This window comes from Pyrus communis, chromosome 15 (assembly GCF_041283825.1).
Source record: "Pyrus communis isolate YQ-2024b chromosome 15, ASM4128382v1, whole genome shotgun sequence".
Taxonomy (NCBI): Eukaryota; Viridiplantae; Streptophyta; class Magnoliopsida; order Rosales; family Rosaceae; genus Pyrus; species Pyrus communis.
The window spans coordinates 40,011,583-40,030,167 of record NC_142579.1 but is presented as its reverse complement, the minus strand read 5'-3'; the positions used below and the strand labels follow the sequence as shown (position 1 = coordinate 40,030,167).

General features: G+C 38.1%; 2 protein-coding genes and 1 pseudogene across 3 annotated transcripts; all 3 read right to left on the bottom strand.

Annotated features, from left to right (window-relative positions):
- Positions 1-170: 170 nt before the first annotated feature.
- LOC137729408 (protein phosphatase 2C 50) lies at positions 171-3,188 on the bottom strand. The gene is made up of 4 exons (XM_068468356.2): positions 1,755-3,188; positions 1,321-1,638; positions 1,097-1,202; positions 171-816 (listed from the first exon to the last, which is right to left on the bottom strand). The coding sequence occupies exons 1-4, from the start codon at positions 2,649-2,651 to the stop codon at positions 479-481; spliced, it is 1,659 nt and encodes a 552-aa protein (XP_068324457.2). The 5' UTR covers positions 2,652-3,188; the 3' UTR covers positions 171-478.
- A 3,114-nt stretch (positions 3,189-6,302) lies between these two features.
- On the bottom strand, positions 6,303-10,302 carry LOC137729379 (disease resistance protein RGA2-like; annotated as a pseudogene). Its single transcript, XR_015957387.1, has 4 exons — positions 7,272-10,302; positions 7,097-7,171; positions 6,849-7,010; positions 6,303-6,737 (listed from the first exon to the last, which is right to left on the bottom strand). The product of XR_015957387.1 is annotated as a disease resistance protein RGA2-like (transcript).
- Positions 10,303-12,934: 2,632 nt separating this feature from the next.
- LOC137741135 (uncharacterized) lies at positions 12,935-17,996 on the bottom strand. The gene is made up of 12 exons (XM_068480942.2): positions 17,464-17,996; positions 16,444-16,618; positions 16,234-16,317; positions 15,888-16,129; positions 15,528-15,771; positions 15,341-15,420; positions 15,166-15,250; positions 14,911-15,042; positions 14,714-14,827; positions 14,423-14,464; positions 13,622-13,706; positions 12,935-13,495 (listed from the first exon to the last, which is right to left on the bottom strand). Exons 1-12 carry the CDS (start codon positions 17,601-17,603, stop codon positions 13,404-13,406), a joined length of 1,515 nt encoding a protein of 504 aa, XP_068337043.2. The 5' UTR covers positions 17,604-17,996; the 3' UTR covers positions 12,935-13,403.
- Positions 17,997-18,585: the final 589 nt, after the last annotated feature.

Here is an 18,585-nt window from a genome sequence, read left to right as displayed (position 1 = left end):
TCGTTAAAAAAAAAACATACAACTTTCATCAGGAGAAAACTTGAGCTTTATGGGCAGGTAAATTCAAAGTTTTTCACAAGTGAACGTTTGAGATTTAACTCGTGAAAATCCATTTTTGTTCAAGCAAAATCATTACAAGCGGCATGCAAATTCCAGATTTAGTAATTCCATAAGCACTAAGATTGAAACAATATATTAAGCAAATACCTCGCTGAGCAATTTTTTTGGAACTCGGAGGCATAATGAATACAATGTCAAAAGCATCACACTGCCACCATTTTCCTAGTACAAAGCAGCCAAGATTTACAGAGCCAGAGCGCAGTGTATAGCAATTGTTCTATGGTACATACAGACTGCTTGCGGTTCGGATTAAGCAATGAAGCCCGGGTGAAAAACATACGGGCAACATGATATATCAGATCATACGAAAGTTTTTATATCATACAGCTACGGATCAAATGGGAGATGAAGGAACTGATCACGTTTTGCTTTTAAACTTCCTTTGAGCTTTCAGATCCACCACAACCACAGTTATGTTGTCCTTACTTCCTTTGAGAAGAGCACGGTTCGAAAGAAACTCCGCAGCTGCCTGGGCAGCGGGATCAATTCCTTCGCCTCTTTCCAGCGGAAGTCCATCAGCACCATTCTTCTTGTGCCAGAGGAGTATTCGTCTCCGAGCAAGGTCACACACTTCTTCATTTGACATAACGTCCCATAAACCATCACTCGCTAATATGAGGCATTCGTCGTCTTTTGTTCGGGGAATAAACATCACTTCTGGTTCTGGAATGATGCATGGCTTTAAATATCTATCGCCTGCAAACCCAAAACCAAAGTTGAAATTCAACTTTACTAACTGTTGAACTGCTCGAGCTTTTGAGTAGGCCATAACTTTTCTATGCACTTTGGTCATGAAATGTCTTTGTGCGTCTAAAAGTACCATGACCTAGCATCAAATCTACATGACGATATGATTCTTTGGACAGAGTTTAGCTACAAATTTACTGAATATATAGCATTCGGTGAGGTACCACAAAGGTTTCTACAAGAAAAGCATCCGGTTGAGAAAGAAAAAAAGCCATGGTGAAGCACATACCTATAGACCTTGACATAGCAAGAACGCCACAAACACGATGGCCATTCCATTGTATGACCTTGCCTCCAGCTGCTTCAATCCTTGCATATTCGTCTTCCCGATTTGGCTACAATCGATTTTCCATACACAGTTATTTTATGACAAAATACAATAAATGCAGATCAGTTTCCATAAACAGTCATAAACTATAAGATACAAGACCTCAGTCAGAGAATGTCCCTTACTTTATGATCCACCGACAAAGCCATGGGTTCTTTACCCCGACAGAGAACTGCTCTGGAATCTCCACAGTTTGCTACTATGATATGAGACGAGCAAATAAGGGCAACGACAGCAGTGGAACCAACAGTTTCTGGGGCAACAGGCTCAAGACCAGCCTTCCCTCCAACCTCAGTATCAACCTTAAGAAAACAATTTGTAAATGCCTTTGTCCACTGCGCTTGGCAATTATCTTTGATACTTTCATGAATTAGGCCTTCCTTAACAGATTCTATCTCTTCAGCTAAAGCCAAATGAACGCGGTCATGACAATAGTTTGCAACCTAAAGAAAATTAAAGCAGATTCCATGAAATACAATTACCGGTAGAAAGACATTATGTGCATTTTATGCAGCAGCAAAAAGTTGCCCACGGAACACATAAGGTTATGAAATGGTACCTGAGACCCTCCATGACCATCATAGACTCCAAAGAAATGAACAGTTTGGTGCAAACACTTGCTCAAGCCATCAAGTATGCGGTCACCAATCAGCATTTGAATTGGAATCTTGAACAGTTGTGGTATAGCGGCAAGCGCATCTTCCATCTCTGGCCTTCTTCCAATCACAGACGTAAACCCCCAAAGCGGTACATAGTCTACCTCAAAAACACTGCGGCTAACTGTTTCTTTGGCCCCCGTTTCCACAGGTAATTGATCAACAACTGCAGATGGCTTTGGGTCAGACCCATCACCAATTACTTCCTCAAGGCTCCCCGTCACAGGAAGGGGATCACTTGTGATCTCTGTCTCAACATTTGAATCACCTAAATCCGTAGCCTTATCGACAACTTCTACACAGCAAATGCTCTTCTCCTTGTCTACAGAACTCAACGTGCCTGCATCAGGACCAATCTCATAAACGAGGAAGTCCTCTAAACACAAGCTACTTGACTCACTCGCCACTGAGAGTGAACAAGAGCTATCAAGAACCTGATCGCCTTCCAATGATAAAGAATCATCGTCCTCACTCTCACAGCCTATCGCATCAGCAGAAGAAACCCAATTACTTTCGTCTTGAGATATCATATCCAACAAAGGAGCTCCTCCCCCCTTGTCCTCTTTTGGCGCTGAAACTGCTCCAAAACTATCATTCCCCGAACAATTACAATTACAATCCTCTTCACCAGCTGCAACCGTCTCACTGGAACCCATGGTGACAGAATCAGATAGCAATCCCGCCGTGTTTGTCATTAGCTTAAGTCTTGTGATATCCATGTGGACAGCTATGGTTGGGTTATCACAGACTGAGTTACCTACTCTAAATGGCACCGCGACCGGCGGAGACATTTCCTCCATCAAAATCTTTATCTGGGCAGTACAAAAAGTTACCCTCCAACATCACACAAGCTGTCATTTCTCAATTAATCTCTGACTTTCTCCCCCTATTGAGAATGATTCCGGAATGTCAACGGTGGGTTCTAACAGGCCATTTTCCATGCCTGAGGGCACCCAAATAAAGGAGAAAAGGCGGTGCAAAACTCAGGAGATGTGAATGTACAAATGAGCTCAAAAAGGTGGTGGAAAAGGAAATGGGTCGTCAGATCTGGTCAACAACGATGGATCCACACTTCCACTTTAGGAAATTGAACCCTATAGACTAAATTGACACGTTTTTAGCCCCTTCCAACTTCTTCTCTGGCCTCCTCTCATCAACTGCGCCCAGAAAGAAACAATCTTTAAATGCACAAATGGAAAGAAAAAAAAAAAAAACAAACAAACTGCAAAATTAGAAGAAGTACAAAAATCAGATTAAATTTAGAACCAACCCCTTATCTAAACACAAGAAATAAAAAAAAAGAAAGAGGAGGTCATGAGAAAGAAACCCAACCAAGAATCACAGGAAAAACCAACTCTACCAAAGAAAGCAACTTTTTCCAACATATTAACTTAAAGACTTCCCTGGATCTGAGGCAACCTATCTCTGCCTCTTGTAATTCAACTCTCTCTCTTCCCCCTCTCTCTCCAAATAATTATGACAATTATTAAGAAGAAAAAACAAGAAGAATCACTACCTAATTTGTCAATTGCATAGTCTTTCCTTCCCTTCCTCCCTTCCTCTCTCTCATCCTCCCTCTCTCCTAAACTTTACTCAAACAGCTGAACTCCATGAAAAGGATCAAAGAAATCAAGAAAACAAGATATGGGAAGCTTACCAATTAAAAATCCCAGCTCAAAGATGACTGCCTTTTTATTAATAAATGTACCTGCAGAGAGTTGAGAGAGCGCAAGAAAGGGCGTGGAAGAGAAGAGAAATATACCAAAAAAAGTAAATAAATAAAAGAAAAATAATGGAGGAAGAAAAGGACAGGAAAGAGACAGGACAGACGGGAGCGTATTTGAAGAGTGAGAAAAAGGTAACACGTGTCAAATCTAGAAGAGCATATTAAGGCATCTCCACCCATCCCATGATCCCTGCCTTTTTAATTCTCTAATCCTAAATTATTATCAAAAGGAAATTGCTTAAAAGTGATTTTTATTGTTATCTTTATATATCTATATTTTTTTGTTAATATCTTCGCTTTGCTGTCTGCTGTTGTTGGCAGTGTTGCTCGTGGACTGCCATGACCTTCTTTCACTTGCCTACAGGTTCTTTGGGGTATGTAGTTGTGTTGGGCGTGAAGCTTGGACTTGGATGCTTGTGTCGGTGATGCGTGGCTTTGTTTGGGGATCGAATTTGACTGGATCGACATACACGGTTGCTATTTTGGTGGTTGCAACGGCGATTTTGGTGGATGTTGCAGTGGCTGTGGTTGTTTCTGTGTGTTTTGTGTTTTGGGCTCAATTTTTTGTTGGGCCTCTATTGGTTGTTTGTATTTTCGTTCTTTGGCATTTGTGTTGTAAAGTTTGGGGTTCTGTGTTGTAGTGTTTGTTGGTAATGTATGTTACCTTTGCTCAAACCAAAAAAAAAAAAAAGAAAAAAAAAGAGAGAATGTCATAGAGAGTCTTATCTAGTATAAGAGTTGATATAGTGTTGATTAATAATAATGAGATATTCGAATTCAAAACTTCTCATAATATTGGTACTAATATTTGTACTTAGTTACTAAGAAAGTGAATTTAACAATGAGAAATCACTTCATTTCTCGTGATTGATAAGTCCAGATTAATAAAAAAAAATTCATGTCTTATGAAAAGCGAAACTGTCTTTTCAAACTTAGATTTTATTTTTATTTTCATTAGAAACTCAAGAGAAGCGTTAATTACAGTCTTAACAACTAGAGTGCTCCAATTAACAATTAATAAACTTATTTCCGCGTAACAAATGCAACATATGAGATGAACTATTTGGTATAGAATGTAGTTAGAAGGTTTGACCCACTAATTCATTATCTTTCCCTTTCAACTTACTAATCGTATTATTAGGTTGGGAGGAGGCTGACAACTTTAAGCTTAATTATTCAGTTTGCTGCGTCTAGTTGACTTTAGCAAATAATTAATTAATAGTAACAAGCTTATATTAAGGTTTAACTACAGATTAGGTAAACAGATACAAATTAACAAGCACATAATTAAGTGATATTTATTAGTTTTTTCTAATTTTTTGAATGATTTCTCTCTAAGAGCTCACCTGTGCTTTTCAGAAATTACAAGAAAATTATGTTAATGATTGTTCAACCTTATAAAGAGAGACTTAAATCGAACTAAGACGTCAAAGTGACGGACAATCAGTTTTATTTAAATTGCCAAATCTTATTCAGTTTCATCCAAGCTCGGTTTTTGAATTTTCGCGGAAGAAGAAGAAGCGGTTCAGTTGATTAAAAAATATATTAATTTTGAAAATGTTTGGACATAAATATTGATCTGAAAACAGATGGAAAATTAGAATAATGTCTAGTGTTCATTAATTTTAATTATATTTTGAAAACATCCTGAAACCGAAGGGGAAGATGTCCAAGTCCGGACTACTGCTGCCGGTGTCATAAAACGACGTCACTCACTGACGCGAATTACATAAAATTAAAATTACGGCCCACTTGGTGGACTCGGTTTCGTGGATTATTATTGGGTCTCGGATTTGTGTGGGTCAGAGGGCCATGGACTGCTGAGCCCAAATTGTTTTTATTTATTTATTTTTCTTGGTACTGAAAATTTGTTCTTATTTATCTTTTTCTTATTACAATTGAACATGTTCGATTTAGAAGAATATTTAAAAATCCAACACAAGGTTTTTTGTTTTTATGTGGGTGAAAATCTCCAATTTTAAACAAAAACAAAAAAAAAAAAAAAGTAGCAGATCTAGGTGTAGTCAAGTTGATTTGCTTAATATTTTTCTATAATGCATCTTAATTCGAATCATTTTTCTGTAATGTAAATTTAGTTAGAATGTCACCTCTGCCGAGGGTTTAAGCTGTGTTTTGTGTGACTTGGCTGCTAATGATTGGGTTGAAATGCCTAAATGCCCAAATGTTTTGTGGATGGTGAATCCATCAAATTCTTGTCCGCCTTCTCATTTGAGCCAAGGATTGAGGCTTTTGTGCGATTTGCAAATTGTGTTATTGGACTTTTTTTCTTTTTTTTTTTCTTTTTTTTTTTTTTTTTTTGGCTTCTTATTGTTTTAGCATTTGTCTTGCATTGTATTGTTCTCATTCTGTTTATGTTTAAGTGCTTCTAGAATAGCTAAAAGTGTTTTCAGACAACAAGAGTCTTAAGTGTGATTTTTTTTTTTTTTTTTTTTCACTTGGAAATGAAGACTTGGATGCTACATGTCCCTTGAAATACTTGGTTTTGTGAATTTTGAGTGTCCATTTCGAAAATTTTGGCCATCTCGTATGCAAAGAGGCCTTCTTTAGACCAGGCCACAGGTGATAGAGAGCTAAGGCCACAGGTGGAGAGATAACCATATCTTCCAGGTCCAGGGCGTTTATTCCAAGGCGCGCAACTATACTATACACCATACTTTGTCTTAATACTGGTTAATGCGTGTATTTCGGAACAATATTTTTCTACTTTTTGGAGACAAGTACGATATTCATTAGCATTATGGAAGAACATGTACAAGAGAGAATAGGGTACACCACTGAAAGGGACCACAATAAAATCCTTGTCGGGAATTTTAACGCAGTCAAAAGAGAAAAGAACGTCACACACCAAATTTACATAGTATGACTACTCTTTACAACGCTCCTCAAACCAAACTAAGTCTATGTGCAATGCAGTTAGCTTCCCTATCCACATAATTGTATTTGACATGTTGAAAAAAGCCATGAAGGATCATCAAGCGCAGGTTCAAGTAATGAGGAGTCAACAGAGGAATGCTTTGACGAATCACTTTCCAATGCCTACAAGTTCTCACGGCATTGGTGAAGATGATCAGAAGTTCAGTTGAAACATTAGGAGGGGACGTTGATGGTCGACATCACGCCTTTTGATTCGGCAGAATCCCTGAAACGATAGATGGATTCTCGATTTAGCAACATCTAGAAGACATTGTCCTAGAATTAAATTTTCTACGAGACACCTAGATTATATGTAGATTAAAGCCAAACAACAAACCTCCCTAGAAATTTGAAGGTGAGTTCAACTGACGCTCCTTAATTTGGCTCACATCCGTTTAGTCTTTCGTATGTTGTGCAAAAACTTGCGCAACTAAGATAAGCAAATCCATGCGTCGGGAAAATTTGATATCGAATTTGGTACATACAGACGAATAATTACCTAAAAGTATGTCATAAATTAGTAAGATGTGGACAAGAAGTTAAATAATCATTACTAATTTGATATATTTAAAATCAGAGAATCACCTTTCCAAAGAATATTAATCTATACGGCTAGCTCGTGGGTCACCACTTGATCCACATTACTCATCTCTCCTTCTCCTTTGAAGAAGAAAAATAAGCAAATTAAAAAAATATGATAATAGCATTTGTTATTGATACATAAATAAATGCGTAAATAAGATAAGTAGAGCTTAGTTACCATATTTATGATGAGATTTTGATGTTTGGGATGTGAGAAATCTTGGGCCACTCCTCTCCACTGCCTTGTTGACAACGCTCTGAAAGATTTGGACAACCCTGAATGATAAGCTCTTGCACCGGTGTTTTGCAGAGGAAGTCTGGCAGTGTTGTTAAGTTTTTGCAGAAATTGATTTTTAAGGAGGAAAGGCATGGCATGATTGAAATTTCAGAATCCTCTTTGTTCCACCCTTCCACGCCTACTTCCCACTCTTCCAACGCTGACATGTTGTGGATCCATAGTTGTTTCAACTTTGGGAAAAATGATGATGATGATGATGATGATGATGATGATGATTTCAATGACATTGCGTAATCTTGGTCGACTATTCCCAAAAACTCACCACCAATCTTTTTCACCTTTTGCATTACCCATAGAGATAGTTTTTCAAGGTATGGCAATTTCCCAAGAGGAGGCAAAAACTCACAATTATACCATTCAATTAGAAAGATGATTCTTAAGTTTCGCAAAGACATCATCCAATTAGGGCAGGTGGTGCCCGAATGAATACAAATGTGTAAAGATTCCAGATTTTCATGCGGTCGTAAGACATTCAGTATTTCAACAGTGCTTCTTGCTTGCTGCTTGTACTGGACATCACGACAATCAATTATGAGATAAAAGAGTTGGTTCATGTCCCACAACTGTGCTTTCTCAAGCTCACTCTCATCTTTCACATTCCCCTTCAATCTTATGTTGAGACAGCCCTCCAGGTTCAAGACTTTCAGATCTCCCAATTGTAATGTTGTTGTACCCTCATCCTCGCCACAATCCACAACATACCAATCAATTGTTTTCAAATTCTTTAATCTACGAATCCCTTTTGGTAAGTACTTAAGCTTAAAACACCCAAAAACATAAAGATGCTTTAAGCTAATCAACTTTCCCATCTTATCAGGTAGTTTTTCAAATTGCCGACAGCAAAAAAGACGCAAGGTATACAAATTGTACAACTCACAGATACTGTCAGGTAATGTCTTCAGACCATGATTCCATGACAAATCAATATGCCTCAAATGTATCAATTCACCAATTTCTTTTGGGACTTCACTTATGCTTCTGCCAATCAAATTTAATGACCTAAGACATTTCAACTGTAAAATAAAATTGAAATCCATCGTTGTAGGATTGTATGACCAAAGAATTGTGAGAGTACGTAGATTTTTGCAATTGTAATATGCATTAAAAGATGGGAGTGGCCCACCATGTTTCAAATTTAAGGTCAAATGACGGACCTTTTCACCCAAAACTTTTGTTTCATTGCCAACACCCTCATCATCAATAGTCAAACATTCATTCTTGGTGAGAGATTGCACAAAGTCATGAACAATATCATGCATTTTGCATCCTATAATTTTACCACTGAGACTATCTTTCTGCAAATCTTGGAAAAAAGATCGAGCTACTAAGTTATCAAAAACTTCTTCACCAATGTCTCCCTTACCCTCATTCCCTTCTAAATTAAGATAATCTTGCGCCATCCAAAGATTAATCAAATTATCTCTCTCAAACTCGTAATCTTTTAGAAAATGAGCACAATACAAAAGGCAACATTTGACTGATGGGGCCAAATCATTATAACTTAGTAACAGGGGTTGGAAAACTTTTTGCTCCACCTCTTCTCGATCCCATATCTTACTATTCAAAACACCTAACCATTCTCTCCTTGTTCTCTTATTGCGCATGAGACTGCCTAAAGCTTTTGCGGCAAGAGGCAAACCCTTACATTTCTCTACAATTTTCTTACTAATATCTTCAAACGCCTTAGACTCATCTACTTCACCATAAGAAAATGCCATGTGATTAAAGATTGATAAACAATATTGTTCACTCAACTTTTCCAAATTAATCATGTCACTTGTTGCTCTCATCATATCAATAACCTCGTGCTTTCTTGTGGTCACCAATATTCTACTACCATGAACACCACTTTGGATTAGTGGTGCCCTTAAGCACTCCCACTTTTCATTGTCGTGGCTCCACACATCATCTAGAACAAGGAGAAACCTTTTGCCCTAGATAGATTTTAACATGCACTGCAAGACACAGTCTAACTCATCTGAACTTGGGACACTATCACCAATTATGGATTTGGCAATCTTAACCTCATCAAAAGGGTCTGAGACACAAACCCACATTTTTTTTTTCAAAATAAGCTTTAACCTTGCCATCATTATAAACTAGTTGGGCCAGAGTTGTCTTGCCCATTCCTCCCATCCCTAGAATAGGGATGATAAGAAGCCCCCTCCGATCACTCAACAAGTTTGTGATCAGAATGTCTTTTTCCTTTTCTCGACCAAATACCTCTGACATGACGACAATAGACGAAGTCTTACGTCGTTCAGGTAATTGCTGAATGCCTCTTTCTATGCGTTGAAACTCATACATTTTTCTTTGATCATCAATTGCTCTTAGCCTACCATTCAGATCTTTTATCTTACTCGCAATGTCATGGCGAAAAGCTACCTCTTTGGCTTTGCGAAAACAAAAGCAACTAGGGGAAACAGAGATAGTTACCTTCTTCTTCTTGTTAGGAACAAGAACATCAACATTTTCTCCTTCCCGTTCTTGCTTCTCAACCTGCTGTCTCAGCATCTCGGTGTTCCACTCGTCCAGCACATCCACCATCTGGAAGGATATGTCTTTGAGCTGATCCAACCAGTTCCTCACGCTGGCGTCCTTGACTTGCTTTTGCTCTGCATCTTCGAGAACAGCTTGAATAGCTCTGAGATGGCCAGCAAAATCTTCAACATCTTTCTTGGCTTTCAAAACAAGTTTCACCTCCCCGTCCATGAACTCATAAGCTGTTGAAGCCAGCCGATCTAGTAGCATGGAAATGATCCCATCAGCCATTTTTTCAGCCTCAGAGGTCTGTTGATAGTGGAAAAAGAAATGATGAACGAGAAATGCAGGATGGTTTGTGACAATGCCTCTCTTCTATCTAGCTTACATGATGATTCCAAGTCAATCAAGTCAAGCAAAGCAAAGTGGTAGTGCGCTGTCATGTTCTGTGGAGGCCAACTTCAACGAACCCCACATAAATAAAGTAATTTGTATTATTAGTCTGTGGATGCCAACTTCAACGAACCCCACGGAAATAAAGTAACTTGTATTATTAGTTTGTGCATGCCAATTCCAATTATTAATATCTTCATTTGTAAATGAGAAGTTTTAAATTCAAATTTTTTAGATGATGTGTTGGATACTAATTTATTTCTTCATCATATAATGTAAATATCTCGTTCTATATAAAAATAAAGTAAAGCTAAGCTTATATGATTCCAAGTGGATCAACTCAAGTCAAGTGAGTGGTGGTGTGGTGTCATATTTTGTAGAGGCCGACTACAACTCACTCGACAGAACTAAAGTTTATATGATGATTCCAAGTCTATCAAGTCGCAAGTAAAGTAAATTGATTGGTAGTGTGGTGTCATATCTTGTAGAGGCTAACTGCAACTCACTCGACATAAATAAAGTGATTAGTGTAAAAAGGAGAAATTTATAAAAGACAAGCATTCAATTATTATGTGGTAATTTTGCATTCAAACTCTAGCTCTGTTTTTACTTTTTACCTTGATCATGGCAGTCTCTTTTTATGTAAATTTTCATCTGGAGCATTAGAGCAACTCCATTTGTTTTATGAAGGTAAGGATAAGGGCAATGAAATTGGCTTTACTATTAGATTTGAATAGTAATTGTCTTTGCAAATCCATTTGTTTGGAAAGAGGAAAAGTAAATGCAATAGTATTACTATTCAAAAATATATTTTTTATTTTTGTATTAGTCTTATCATCCATATGTCATTATCGTCATAAATTTTAGATTAGATTTTCAATTACTTTTATCGCGCCATATGTCATTATGTATTAGTAATATCCGCTTAGATTTTTGTTAAGATTCTCGACCATGTAGTGCCACCTGTCATTAATCTTGGCTCCGGGGGTTTTGGATTACGTGAGGGTGGCTCCAATGGTTCAGCCTGCGAGCAAACAGGAAATTGCCAATCTCCCGGTGATCACGATCATGGAGGAAGCGTTGAAGAAGCTCGGAGAGGACGCCGACTGCTACATTTGTAAGGAGGACTTGGTTATCGGTGACAAAATGCAGGAATTGCCCTGCAGGCACTTTTCACCCTCCATGCCTAAAGCCATGGCTGGGAATTCAAATTTTTGAACGTTTGTTATATTGCTACTGTATCTCATTGGTTGCATTCAATTCGATTTTCGAGTGACTGACCGACTGGGGGTTTTGGGTTGTTTTGATTGTGGCAGGAGGAGCACAATTCGAGTCTGATATGCCGGCATGAGCTGCAGACGGATGATCATGCGTACGAGAGTTGGAAGGAGGCCGAGGAAGACAGAAAAGGAGCTGCGAATGCTATTTGAGGCGGTGAATACATGTATGTTGCTTCAACAGTTTGTCAAATTTGCATAAATTCTTATTTAGTCCATCACATTAAGCATGTCTGTGAATGTGGTTTCTTTTTCTGTAATGGCTTTTTCATACTATAATATAATCTTTAGGAAAACTAGCACAATACAAAAGACAACATTTGAATGATGGGGCGAAATCATAATAACTTAGTAAAAAGGTTCGAGATGGTTTTGCCGTATTTGTCGATCAAGTTGAGTGAATGGTAGTTGTGCTGTCATATTATGTGGAGGCCAACTCCAACTAAAAGCAAGTGGCCTGATGAAGAGGAATGTTATCCTTACACCATGATGTGATTTCATACAATGTCAACTCTAATATAATAAATTTATCGTTTGCCAAACAAAACGACAGAAATAAAGTAATGGATCCTGACCCAACAAAGATGATTCTCATTCACTAACAAAATGACCATCCTGTCCCTGCACCACGTCACCGTCAGAAAGCAATTGAAGTAAAGTGCATAGTAGTGTGTTGTCATATTCTTTAGAGTAATTATGAGTAAAAAGTAATAATAAAGAATCATGCTACGTTTATCCGCCTTTTTTTGGGGATGAAAAGATTCATAACGGTCAGCATCTTTTTAGCTACAAATCTGACCCTACCACATAGGCATTTCATTGACCCTACCATTTAGAGCAACTACGCCCCAAAAAAATTGTTTGAGCTATTAGGCTATCTAGTCCCTCAAGCTCCCCAAAACCACTCCGGGCCTACCCAGCAGACCACACGGGCTATAATAGCCAAACCCACTGACTAAGGTAATCTAAAATCACCTTGACGTCATCTTGACGAGCCATGATTTTAATTTTTTTCTGTTAGGCGCGTGGCTTTCAAGTGTGGAAGGAGAGTGAGCCGATCAAAAACAGGCAGCAGAGCCACTTGCAGGCGCACTTAGAGCCCATCCCAACGGCTAGAACATATGTCCAAACTCCATAAACAAACATACCAAGACCTTCCACTGTAAACCGAAAAAATGAGTCTGATACTGATATATTAAACTCTACAGGAATTACTCTTACAGTATACCGAAAAATATGAGTGTAATACCAATATATTAATGAACTCTAAGTTCAATAGACATTAAACAAACAAAAAAATTGACCTCGTACATATATTTGTCATATTCCATTTTGGTCCAGAATAAGAGGCATATGATGTAATATGGAAGCATGAAAATTGAAGCAACATAATTTTACAAGTATTTCTTTTCATAGCAAATTTCAAGTCCATCCCTTAAAAGCTTACACAACCGCAACAGAGAAATAGTTACTTGTAAAATGGCTACTGAGTTTCTTGGTAATTTGGCCATGAAATACTCAATACTTTTGACCAGAAACTGCCACTAGAGAAGGCATTGCACAAAATACCGCCAACCTGGGCAGACAGGACAACCAGTTCCCAGAATTCTCAGCCTACCTTAATTCTAAAATGCTAATTCACAAAACCTAATTACTGAAGTCTCTCACTCGCCCTTTTTCCGGGCTTTCATGGTCGTCTTCAATAGTTACTTACTGTACACTTAATGGTAATCTGGCTAACTGCGCGGCAGCCACTTCAAAAGATATGCCGAGTTTCTTTTGAATATGATGAACCCGAATAAGGACATGAGCATACATCTGCACGCTCAGGTTGTCACTTTTTATCCCTAGGGATTTGGTGTTATGGTAACATGGGATCACCAGCTGATGCAAGCATCTGTAACTCAGCTTCCTTGGCTGCCCTTTCAGCAGTAAAATCTACTCTAGCTTCACCTGCATATATTAGCTAATAAATAAGCTTTTCATCCACTTAGGTTCATAACAGAATAACATCTGGTAATTCCAGTAAAGTAAAATGATTCCGGAAATGAGAGTTGACATTGGAGTAACATTGCGTACCAAGAGCTTGGCGAAGCCCTTTCACAGCATCAAAGTTCTTGTATGTGTAGCCAACGAAGCTTAAATCTTTGGGAGTCATTTGTAACTGCATGAAATTATAAGGTGATAAGGAATACACATTGTACATTTATACTAAATTATAAATCCCCTAAAAATGTCGCATGAGTTCTCATGAACAGGTTATTGCAGATTTTCGTGGATGCTCTGGAAAATAGACATGAGAACACTATAGATAACAAAAGAGCAAGGACGTGTTGCCTAATAATGCAAAATCCTTCTAAGTTCTGAAAATAATGTTACACAAGATGACATATAAGCAAAAGCCAACTGAGATTGATTTTTCAAGCAAATTCCCCTCTCAGAATATTAGAAACAGAGTCATTGGCATCGAACGGCACTAATGCGGATTTCATGGTGGCTGGCTAGAAACAACAGTTTTGATTTGAAATTACATCATCTCGAGGACGAACATAGATGAAAAGGTCTACGCTATGATGTTTTATTTTTCCTACTGTAGTTCTCTTAGCTCTGGCTAGAAACAACAGTTTTAATTTGACATTACGTCATCTCGAAGACAAACATAGATGAAAAGGTCTACGCTATGATGTTTTATTTTTCCTATGGTAGTTCTCTTAGCTCTGGTGCCTTTTTAACAAGGGAACCCAGTATTGAGAATTGGGCTTTCTCTTCAAAAGAACTGATGATCATAATGCCAATGGATTATGTAAAGTATTACATATCATGTCATATAGAACATGTATTGCATATCATGAGTAAATAGACAACATCACTGTTACAAACCTTTCGTGAAGATCCAGTTCTTGCTGACGCTGGTGGGTCCAACTAAGCACGAATGCAAAAGATGTACGGAAGTCAATATTTGAATACGTTTGCCAGTAATGTAATGACGCTTCTACATGTCATATGAATGAAAGCGTACAGGAGCTAAAAACGTAGAGTTCAGTGGAACTGTTAAATTATTAATTATAGAAGTGATTGTAGAAGTGTTATATAAAACAATAATGTTGGTGAGTTAGTGCAGAATATGAAAAACAATGATACAAGAAATATAAGGATGATCTTGTAACATACCTCATCAAACTTCATAAAGTTCTGGGTATCAAGCTCCCCATTCACTTCTGGTTTGAATGCTGCGTCCATTTCATAGAGTTTGTCCCACACAACGTCCTTGAACCAAGGATGAGACTGATACAACATAGTTTTTAGAAACTTAATACAATGAAAATATCCCATCATAGGAACAACTTATTCAAATAGGAAAGCCTTACTTTGATTTGATGTGCCCCACCAGTACCTAGCCTATGTTCAACATCACACAGCAACCTGCAAATAAGATCCTTAGCCTCAGCTGTCAACCTCGCGTCTTCTGGAAACTTTAAGTGGTTTCTCCAATGAACAATCTGAAATAAATTGACAAATAGAGTGAGTGACTTTGTATGTGAAACTGAAGTGACCTTAGCTCAAACCTACGGCTCACCACAGAAACTTTGCACTCAGAGTTACATGAGCATTAAGAATATTACCTTTCTGCATGTAGTTATTGGATCATCTGAATAAAATGGAGGGTAACCAACAAGCATTTCGTACATTATTGCTCCCAACGACCACCTAAATAAATCAAACAATACATATCACAAACACAAAGATGAGAGAAGGCGAGAGAAACAAAAAAATAAAAAAATAGCAGTATAAACTTACCAGTCGCATTCCATCCCATATCCTTTCTTCAATAACACTTCAGGTGCAATGTAGTCGGGTGTCCCCACAGTTGAAAATGCCTTTAGAAGAAGGAAAGAAAACAATAGAGTGAGGGGAGAACTTCTAAGGGCTAAGGCTAAAGCTAAAGATGTACTGCAAAAATCAGTCCATAAAGATGATAACATACCAACTTTCTCCTGTTCATCTGCCAATGTTGCAGCTGTTCAGCAGGGCTTTTCCAACTACTCTGATTATCCGCATCAGGAACGCATGTGTCGATGTCCATTGGTTCTGTCATATTTTCATCATCCATAGTTCTATTTTCATGCAGTGCAGGTAAAGTTGTACAGTCAAGAGGCTTACAGAGGCCAAAATCTGAGAGTTTCATGTGACCATTTTTGTCCAGAAGCAGGTTGTCTGGCTTAATGTCTCTGCAAAGGCAGCAAAAATGAAGTGGTGAGACAAGATTGCAACTTAATATATCACCTAACAAATAGTCTGGTAACAAAATAAAATATTTAATATCATATTAGTAGATTTCTTCAACCTGTGTATGTAGTTGTGTTTCTGAATAGATTCTATGGCCAGTACGCTCTGTGCAATGTAAAATTTAGCCACACTTTCAGTTAAGGTGTCTTCCCTAATCAGCAGAGTCATCATGTCACCCCCAGGCAGATATTCCATGATTAAGTATAAGTACTCTGCATCTTGGAAGGAGTAGTATAGTTTAACTATGCAATGGCTGGCAACTTCTGCCAGCAAGTTTCTTTCAGCTCTAACATGTTCCACCTACAAGGCAAAATGAAAATACATCAACAGCAATATTTCCATGATGAAAATCTTGGACGAGTTCCAATGATGGGTTTGGAACAAAGTCGCTTATGTGATCTTACCTGTCCTCTCTTAAGCATTTCAGATTTCTTCAACTTTTTCATGGCGTAGATATTGCCAGATTTTTTCTCCCGACACAATCGGACCTGTAGTTTGAGAGTGAATAATTAGCAACCATAGCTAAAGCATAAAATGAAACTTCTAGCTAACATGAGTCCAGTGACCAATGAAAAGTTTAATACATTCTTTAGAATACTATGTTTAATACTGACCTCACTAAAGGCCCCCCTACCAATGATGGTCAAAGGCTCAAAATCATCAACGCATATTTTGTGCCTTTTAAGTCGCATAAATTCTGTCTCTTTTCGCTCTAAGTCTTTGATCAGGTTGATTTGTACCTCCTTTGGCACATCTGACGAAGCTAATTTCCTTTCCAACACCCAGCGTCTGCAGCAATAAGAAATCTAACGTCAGCTCATTGTATCTTTGAACTTAAACATTAAAGCGGTAGCCTTGAAAGATTTCTCTAGAATATCTGAGTCATGAAATTAAAACATGGAAAAGAAAAGCAAATTTCAGAAAATGAATACCATGTTCGCGGAAAATTGCAGTTTGTGAGAGGAGAAGTTTCTTACTTTCCATTACCTTACTTCTAGAACTTTAGCGTGAAGCTCTATCAAAAGCAAATGTAATAACCCTATCATTAACCTCAAATTTTACGCGGCCTCTTCTCATTTGGGAGATTTCGGGAGAGATGAACTGCCCTTGCTAGATAGATTGGATTGTATCAAACATATGACTATTATTGATCCAGACTAAGGGTAGTAGTCTAATAGCTGTGCAGCCCAAATCAAACAAAGACAATCTAGATTACCAAATAAACACGATAACAAGTTCCGAACCCACACGGGTCAGATTCCGCAAACCTCAATTCGTTTCCAAACGGAAACACTACCCTATTTGACCCTCATTTCCCCATGATTGTTTGTTTCCATCTTAACAAAATCTGACTTCTTTACTCACCCCGACATTTCCTCAACCCAAAACATTACAGAATATCTTTCAACTAACCAAAACACAATAACACCACACATTTCGTTCTTCCCACATTTTCTCAGCAACCAAACAGAAGAAATCGAAACCAATTCATGAAATGCCAACACCCAATTCAAACACCGAATAGTTTCACGATTCAGAGTTCGGATTACTACCCAAACTACATTATTCAGCAATCCAAACAGAGCCTAAGTAAGAAAATCCAGAAGCAATCAAATCTACAGACTGCAGATTACCTCTCCTTCCGCTCCTGAATGTTCTTCATCTGAGCTCTGTAGTGGTTCTCTATGAACTGCTTGGCCGCCGCCACCTTCTCCATCGTCAAGCTCGACCCCAGCACCTCCTCCTCCTCCTCCTGCTCCTCCCGATCCTCCATTCTTTCTCTCTCTTCACCCTCACGGTATCTCTCTTTCTCTCTCTCTCTCTAGAAACACAGAGTAACGGTACTCTCGCTCTCTACAGACTCCCTCCTCTGTGAGAGCTTCGTTTTTATTGCAACGACGAGTAGATGACGAAAAAGAACCCCTCACAAAATATGCCTCTCTCCTTTTTACACCCCAACGGCCATCGCACGCCACGTGTACGGGCGCGACTTTTGGCTATGACTCAGGATGACGTGGCGGAGATCGATTGGAAGTTGATGGCGAGCTCACGAGGTTTTGAGGCAGAGGAGGGCAGCTCTTTGATTTCTTTATCAATAATTTCCAGATTGCTGCTGCAGGATGAGTGGCGCATTCACGCGCTAGGGAGTGGGAGTGTGACGCACTCCACCTTGCGGTGAAGTGTAGTTGTCATATTTATTTATTTTTTGTAGTGTAGTTGTCATATTTAACGACACTACAACGCATTTAATCAGAAGGATGACGGGAGAAAATTTTATGTTATACGTGTAATGATAGAGAATATGATTATTTCTTCTCTTTTGTTCTTTCCCCTTCCCTTTTCTTTTATTTGAACAGTCACGGTTAAATCACATCAACATCTTATATTAATATTTTATAAAAAGAGAATGATAAAATAGAGAACGTGAAAGAAGAGGATGGAATGAGATGGAAAGAGAATGGGAGAGAATTTTAGTCCGTAATGATATAGGTTGACAACAATATTTATATATTTCACTTTTACGATAAAAGGATGATTCCAAATTAATAAGGCTCTCTGCTTTATGAGGTTTGAAGAGGAACATTTATCATACACAGCTTTACTTTTATTTTGCAAGAAGCTATTTCTAAGACTAAAAGTCTAAAACCAATAATTTTTATGAAAAACTAATGAAAAATGTTTGATAACTTTGAGTTTTAACGATAAGAACAAAATAAAGTGTAAAGCGAATAGTACTATGATTGATTTTTTAATGA

What these genes read in the sequence shown, in the direction of transcription:
- LOC137729408 (XM_068468356.2), bottom strand. Translation starts at nt 2,651, where the DNA reads ATGGAGGAAATGTCTCCGCCGGTCGCGGTGCCATTTAGAGTAGGTAAC. An exon ending in ATGGTCATGGAGGGTCTCAG is followed by an intron (nt 1,639 to 1,754) that starts GTACCATTTCAT and finishes AATTTTCTTTAG; the next exon opens with GTTGCAAACTATTGTCATGA. An exon ending in TGCTATGTCAAGGTCTATAG is followed by an intron (nt 817 to 1,096) that starts GTATGTGCTTCA and finishes TTGGGTTTGCAG; the next exon opens with GCGATAGATATTTAAAGCCA.
- LOC137741135 (XM_068480942.2), bottom strand. Translation starts at nt 17,603, where the DNA reads ATGGAGGATCGGGAGGAGCAGGAGGAGGAGGAGGAGGTGCTGGGGTCG. An exon ending in AAATGCTTAAGAGAGGACAG is followed by an intron (nt 16,130 to 16,233) that starts GTAAGATCACAT and finishes TTTGCCTTGTAG; the next exon opens with GTGGAACATGTTAGAGCTGA. An exon ending in CAATAACTACATGCAGAAAG is followed by an intron (nt 15,043 to 15,165) that starts GTAATATTCTTA and finishes AATTTATTTCAG; the next exon opens with ATTGTTCATTGGAGAAACCA.